This window comes from Phoenix dactylifera, chromosome 13 (genome assembly GCF_009389715.1).
Source record: "Phoenix dactylifera cultivar Barhee BC4 chromosome 13, palm_55x_up_171113_PBpolish2nd_filt_p, whole genome shotgun sequence".
Taxonomy (NCBI): Eukaryota; Viridiplantae; Streptophyta; class Magnoliopsida; order Arecales; family Arecaceae; genus Phoenix; species Phoenix dactylifera.
In genome coordinates this window covers 9,277,777-9,285,621 of record NC_052404.1, presented here as the reverse complement: position 1 = coordinate 9,285,621, position 7,845 = coordinate 9,277,777, and the positions used below count along the sequence as shown (strand labels likewise).

The 7,845-nt window shown below is 45.6% G+C and overlaps 1 protein-coding gene across 1 annotated transcript; it reads right to left on the bottom strand.

Moving 5' to 3' along the window:
- Nucleotides 1-4,577: 4,577 nt before the first annotated feature.
- On the bottom strand, nucleotides 4,578-6,732 carry LOC103721505. Its single transcript, XM_026810191.2, is given in 2 exon segments — nucleotides 4,578-4,915; nucleotides 4,917-6,732. Coding segments are annotated over 2 exon segments (1,563 nt in total). The 5' UTR covers nucleotides 6,351-6,732; the 3' UTR covers nucleotides 4,578-4,786.
- Nucleotides 6,733-7,845: the final 1,113 nt, after the last annotated feature.

Sequence of the window (7,845 nt, the reverse complement as noted above, 5' to 3'; positions counted from 1 at the left end):
AATTTGTATTATAAGTTTAGAATCCTAGAATAAAGAACTGGTCTAGTAGGATATTGAAGTAAAATAATCAAGACAAACTGAGTGCCTCCACCCTGCAAATAAAGCTACAATCAGTGGTTATTTTTTCTTCTTCACATATCTGTCGGAAAAATGGAAATATATTCTTTTCATCGAAGATTTTGTGCTCAAAGCTTGGAGAGGTGTTTTTCTTTTTTATTTCAAGCGTTCAATATGCATAATTCTTCCATCATTAAATGATTTGATTGGTGGTTGTAAGTTGCTTCAAGCATATATCGTCATATATATGTAGAATATTAATTTCCCACCTCTTACCAACTCGGATAAAAATTAATTTTACAGGAGCATGAGTTTCTATATAAATCTTTTATAAGGGAATTAGAGTGGGCATCCTTATAATATATGCCTGTATTATTTCTGTTTCATTTAACTATCACTCTTTCACCAACTTGGATAAGACTAATTTCACAGAAACCTTAGTCTTCTGTGGAGTGTAGGAGTGGGGCTCCTAGCTAGCTAGTATATGGCCATGGCTGCAGTTTGATTAACTATAGTCTATTGTGTAAGCAAAATTTCTAATGAAGGAAAGAGATCAAATTCGGCTCTTCTACCAGAAGTCTCCCCTTGCTTGGAAGAAAGAGCTTGTGTAAAAAGGATAAGGATGGTTTGTTAGCTACAGCTAATATGTTCTTTTCTTTAGTAGAAGCAATTGACCGAGACTCTTGGATCAACTTAATAGGAGAGAAGCCATTGGTAACATCCCCGACAAGAGATGTGCATCAGAATATTATAAATGAACATGATTCGGAGATAAGAAAAGGGGTTATTATACATAGAGACATCTAAGAAGCTACGAAGATTTATAAACTTGAGGCATATAGTAAATATTATAGAATTTTGGATCTTCTTGAACGGCACAAAGAACTCAATGATTGAGTCTAAATGCCCAGGTGTAATCGTAGAAGGGGTCTGTAAAAATACAGAATGTAATTAGGATACCCCATTGACCATCAAGGCACAAGAGTATTTCTTCTTCTCACGTGCAGGCACGCGTGATTCTCTAATTTGTGTATGACCCGCTAAGATATGCATGCACTGCATGAAGTGAGATCACAAAGGAAGGGGTGGTACATCCAACTCTCATTGAAATACACTGATGGTTCCATGCAAACCACATCGTATGCATTGAGATGCACAAGATATGCAATGAGTTAAAAAGTGATGTATATTGCAGAACTACATTGGGCATTCAAGTGGCCTTATGAGCATCAGATTGACTCACCTATGTGTTCCCATGAGTCATTTTTCTCAAGATTCTTTTGGTTGCCCAATAATTTCCTACAGACTACAGTGGTAATCTCTTGCTAAACTCATGCAATCTTCTTTGACAGAGGAAGTGTTGTTTCTATAGATCAAGAGCTGTTTGATAATTCAGCAGGATTGGGTTAGATTTCCTACATGGGATTTATGAATTGGATAGCCTATTTAGGCATGGCCTGTGTCAACCCCACACTCGGAAGGAATAAAAAAATAACCATGGATTTCTTTTTATTTGTTCAGACGACAGGTCCACAGGCCGGGACTTAGGCCGAGACACATGGACAACCTCTTAAACGGTTGCAGGCTTGGTGGGCTAACAAGAAGACTCAAATAGGCCTTCTTAGAAGCCCATAATAGACAACATGAGCTTCAAATTTTGGCAGGCTCTAACAGCACTCTGAACTTAAGACCAGCCCTGCCTGACACAAAACCCAGCCCGTGTTAGGATCAAGGCCCGATATCACCTGGCCACATTCAGACTGGACCACATTCTAGCCCAACACGTAACTTTACCCCAAAATTGGATCTGGGTCGCAGCCAGCCCACTGTCACAAAGAAGCTTAAATCAGTAAATCAGTAACAAATCAGTTGCCTTTGCAGTCATAATCATGGATATCAAACGCTTGGACTATGGATGTTGCAAATAGCCAAAAGATAAAATAATTCCTTCTTGAAAAAAAAAACAATTAAAAAGAGAGGATGGGCATCCTTTGTCTGAGACCAAGCCTTTTTTGGATGATGCGCAGGGGAGCATCATCAACCAAGCTCGGCCTCCACCTTCCCGCCAAGCCCCTGCTGCGACCTCTACTGTCCACCTCCGCCTCATCCCCCACCCTCGTCTGCTGCCTGCACTAGAAATCTGGGAGAAAATTAATGAAGATGTACGATTAGGAGTATGTATGTGTTTAGTCTTACATTGGTTATTTTCTGAATAGATCTTGTATATTTATGTAGGATCAAGAATTCTAAAAAATATCTTCTGGCTAGCTTTTTTTGAAAGAAGTCCCGAGTTATCATAGAGTGGATCCAAGTCAGGTATATTTAAGCTGACCACAAGTTGATCATAATGAAAAAAGTATGTGAGGATCCGTGCAGACATATATTTAGTCCCATATTAATTATTTATTAGATATATCTTGAATACTTATACAGAATCAAAAAATTAAATAATATTTTTGGCTAGTTTTTTTAGGTGACCTCTGAGTTGTTTCTTAACTTAGAGTTGAAAGCTTGACTGGTCGTCCGCTGCAGCCTAACAATTCATTGAATGATGCTCCTGTGAAGGGGGCAAAGCACTGCACATGAGAGTTGTGCAGCACACCGGTCTTAAAGCAGGACGTAAGTAGCTCTATATCCCAAGACAGACCTCTCAGGCACATGGCCAGTACACATGCACACAGGCCTTAGACCAAGACAGGATTTCTGTCCAGAGATATGGCCATAATTGTGGATATGGGAAAGATGGGGCTTGTCCTATTGTTGGGTTAGCAGCACACCTCACATTCACCTCAAAGAATATGGAATGGGGACGCAATAGAATGGCTGGCAAACAAGCAGAGATTTCTCCCAGTCAAGGCAAAAAGGGATTCATTTCATCAATAAGTCACATAGTCATCCACTAACCCTGCCTCCCATCCATAGAGCCTCTTAATCAGGCCTCTTTCTACTGCTCTGCCAATCTCACTGGTAGAGAAGGCCAGGAATTCATTAGAAAGGGGATGCTGGATCCCAGCAGGATCTGTTACAGCATCAGGTAAGACAGAGGAAGTGCAGTAAATGTAATGGCACTGCAGCAGCATATACTTCTTATATGGTGACAGAAAATTAGATCTGTCTCAAAGTAGGTGCCAGCAAATAGCAGTGACTCAATCTAGTCAGGAGACAGATTAACCCTTTCAGGTTCTTCAGAAGAATAAACTCGTGCTGGGATCTAAACTTTATTCATTGTTCGAGGAGCTGTCAGGGTCTGAATGATCTGGACACAATGCCGCTGCTCATCTTGAGACTAACCTTAAATAAACATGAAGCGTCTTTCTTATGAGAAAGCTACAGTAGGTGTAGTTCTTTTCAGTCATGAGCTTTCTTGCTTTTCTTTTTCAAAGAGAAACCATCATGGGAGATTCCTGAAATATCAACTTTCCAGAGGAGCTCGCCCTCGAGTCCTCGACTTCAACAATTTTCTTTTTAGGTTTATTTGTTCAACAAAGTTTAGATGACCAATGTAAACTTTATTGGGACTCAATCTACCCAACCGTACTAATAACGTATTCAATTACATTGATTATTACAATGGCCACCTTCGTTTTAAAAATTCAATAATTTTACCGTGACTGCTAAAAAAAAAAAAGGCTCCATTGCATTTCATCATGTTTGCAGAAGGAACAGAGAGCATGGTCATAATTATTAAATTAACTAAAATATTTCAAGACTAATCACCACCATTCTATCAATGGCAGACTTTAATATTTCTCCCACCATCCTTTGCCCATGAAATGAACAGAAAAAGCACAGGGCAGAATTGGGAGAGTACTAAAGCTGTGTCAGATGAACTAATAAGCTTCACTGATAGCAATGCTGTCTGTATATAAGTATTGCCAGCCCTTAGTAAGTGTAGACCAATATTTTATCTTGCCCAAAAATTAATATTGCAGATTTAGATCGATAGATTCCAACGCTGCATGTGGCCATTGCATGTCAACTATAAGATCACAAGTATTCATAGCCCAAATATTCAGTTCGTTTTACACAAATTTAAGACCAAGAATTGTCATGGGACTATTACTATCATGCAAATTTATTGTGATGAATTGACCCTAAAATATCCAAAGACTAGTGATACATGTAATCCGATACATGAGGCCGTCATCTTCCCAACAATCCAACCATTTCAAAATACTGTTTGTTAAAAAAATAAATGCGTATTTGTCCTGCTTCTATCTATTTTTCAGTACAATTGATACAGTGGTTATCCAACAAATCCTACATTAATTACAGCAAGCTTTAGGACTAAAAAGAAAAATAAGATCAGTGCAAAAAGAGCATGATAAGCCATTCCATCAAAATAAGATGAACTATTTGATGTTTGAGAAATTTCAATTAATATAAAAATATAACAACTCTACATTTTACTGTAAACATTCCCATGTAAAATGCAAGCAAACAGCAAGAATATGTTTAAATAAAAAAATAAATAAATAATGCAGCTAAATGAACTGAACCAGAGAAGACCCATTACAAAATGAAAGAATATTCATACTGATAACGTTGCAACAAATTGAAATCTTCATTTGCTTAAACAATGCTACACATTTTCTCAATTACTGTGGAAGCATTAAAAAGAGAGGAGAAAAAAAAAAAAAAGAAGCAATTCCTATGGAGAGCAACAACAAATGATACAGGAGCACTATATGTAACTATGCCTGTGTGAGTGTTTTAAAGCGGTTACCGGTCACCACCACTGATGAACAAGAACCCCGCTCTTCCTGAGCGAAGTGAACAGCTTCAAGCACTCCCCATAGGTCTTCCTGTACTTCGGCGTCCGCTCCCCTGGGCAGCACCGCTGCCAACGGTTATAGTGGGCACTCCAGAAAGAGCTCATCGATCAAACAGATGGCCCCGGTCTCGAACAGCCTCGGCACCAGATCGAACTCCGTCCCCTCCACGTCCATCTTCATCACCACAAAATCACTCTCCGACACCGTCCTCTTCAACCACTTAGCAAAATCAAAGCCATGAATTGAATGCACCTCGCCGGACGACACACCTCCGGAGAGCCTGCTGACCGGCCTAATCCGACCCATCCCGCGGCCACCTTTCTCTTTCTCGACATCATGCTGCTCCGGGTCATGGTTGATCTCGAACGCCAGGGTCTCATTGCGCACCCACGCAGCGAAAGGCAGCAAATTGACGTTCTTCTTGGCGGCGTACTCGTCGTGGAACGCCGGGTCGGCCTCGATGGCATAGATATCGAAGGTGTGGTTCTGTTTGGGGTACTGCTTCCTGAACCAGCTTCCGATGCTCGAGCCGTAGCTCCGGGCGCCGACGTCGACGTACACGTACCTCGGTTTGAAGCTTATATCCACCATAGATGGAAGGTATTTGATGTTCTTGATGTTTCTCTTCAGGGCGATCCATGGCTTCAATGGCTCCTCTTTAATCAGAGGCTCCGCAGATTCTAGAAGTCGGAGCTTATGCTCGGGGATGGAGCACGAACTGCTAGGACTCGAATCCTCCGCCTCCTTTCCGTCGACGGCAAGAATGTCACCGTCTAATTGCTTCTGGAAAACGATCTCGTGGATGGCTGAGGACGAATCCGGACCGTCGAGCTTGCGGAAGCGTAGCTTCCAGAATGAGGGGAAGAGATCGATGAGGGAGTGGAGACTGTACGCGTTGCCGGCGGAGGCGGTGAGAACGGCCAGGAAACCATCGGGCTTCAGCGTCCGCACGATTTCCGAGGCGAGATGCGCTAGCCGCTTCGATCGGTCGAGGCTCCGGCCGGCGAAGACGAAGTCGAAGGTGCCGTTGCGGAACGGCAGGTGGAGGAGGTCGCCGCCAGCGACCACCAGCGGCGGGGCCTTCTTCTTGGCGACGCCAACGGCGTCGAGTACGCCGATCTCCTTGAGGGCGAGGACCTCGTGGCCGGTGGGGGTGTCGACGCAGAGGGACTTGGCCGTCGGGGAGACAAAGCCGTCCACGAGGAGGTCCTGGAAGACGGCGGAGTAGTAGTCCACGGCCTTGCGCCACTCTCGGGTGGTCCAGAGGGCGGGGGTGGCGCCAGTGGAGCCATCGGCGACGCGGACAAAAGCAGCGGAGCCGGCGGAGGCGCCGCCGCCAGCGCTGGTGACGCTGAGGCCCTCGCCAGGAAAGGGGAGGAGGCAGAAGTCGCCGGAGTTGCAGGGCCCACCGTAGACGGTGACAACGTAGACGAAGCGGACAATGAGAACGAAAACGCCGAAAAGCAGCACGCGGACCACAACGTTCTTCACGGAGCTCGATTTCGCCGCCGATTCCATGGATGAAAAAGAATAGAAAGAATCAGGATTATAAAAAACATACGAATGCAAACCCTAAATCCAGCGCTGGCCGGAAACCTAACGGATGAGGTGGGGACGGTGAGGCGTTAGCGGGAGCAGAAGCGGGCGGAGGTGTGGTTAGCGCCGACGAGGGGGCGGGGGGAGGGCGAGGAGGGGAAATGGGAGGTTTTGATGAAAGCAAAATGGGAAGCCATGGGGTAGTCCGTTGCGATCGCTAGCCGCTTCTTTCTCTCCTGAGATCGTCGCTCTCCCGCTCTCGCCTTTTCTCGCTCTCGTCGCTTCCGCCCCCGCGCTCTTCGGTGGGCGGTTTCTTTACCGCTTCGCATTCAATAAGACGGCAGAGGACCGGCACCTTTATTTATATATGAGCCCCTGTACGGGGCGAGCCGCTTCTTATACCGTCTATATAACCACCACTGCCTTTCCCGTAAATACCTAAAGTGCCACTGATTTGGGATCCGGTCCGGGTCACGGGAATTAATTTGGGCGTCTGCGTTCTGTCGTCGCATCCGATGACAGTTAGATAATCTTAACGTACGACGTCAAAAAGGCTTTAAGTTATAATGAATTGTGTCGTGGGGTCCACCGCGTGTCCGTGATGCAACTCAGATGGACGGACTAGATGGTGTTTTTTTAAAACAGGATCCCGTGATCTTGATTCACGAGGATGCTCTAACGGTTACCTGGGAAAAGGCTGCGAAAAGCCAGAGCGAGACACGAAAAGACAAAACAGAACGTGCAAGCCGAGGGAATGGCAGTTCGGTAATTAAACAGAAGCGGACGGTTATTTAGTAATCGACATGGTGGCATTGAGGAAAGCATTCGGGTAGTTCTAAATACACCCCCGATTGCTCAGGACACCCCCCAAAAATTAAAAAAAAATTAAATACTCTCTACACCCCCCCATTTGCTAAGGACACCCCTAAAAAATTAAAAAATCCTAAATTACCCTTCACCCTCCCCACCCCCTCACCTAAATTGCTCTCTACACCCCCCAAACCCCCCCCCCCAAAACCCCGCTCTTCCCCTCCAAAACTCCACTCCAGCCGGCTTCTCCCTTCCGCCCAAAAAACTTCGCCTCAAGCACCTCAAGCACCTCGCCGGCGGCCAAACCCCCTCCGTCTCCCCCTTCTCCCTCGCCCAAAACCCCCCCGTTCCCCCTTCTCCCTCTCGTCGCCGGCATTCTCCCCTTCTCCCTCTCGTCGCCGGCATTCTCCCGGAACCACCTCCCCGGCCATCTCCCGAGCAACGAGCACCTCGCCGGCGCCTCCACGACCACGTCGAGGTAGCTCCCCCCCCGCCTCCAGTGCTCCGTTCGGCACTGGATCGCCGAACAGAACCCTTCTGTTCGGCTGAACAGTGCCGAACAGAAGCCCTCTGTTCGGCAACACTCAACCGAACAGAAGCCTTCTGTTCGGCTGCACGGTGCCGAACAGAAGCCTTCTGTTCGGCTGCACAGTGCCGAACAGAATGG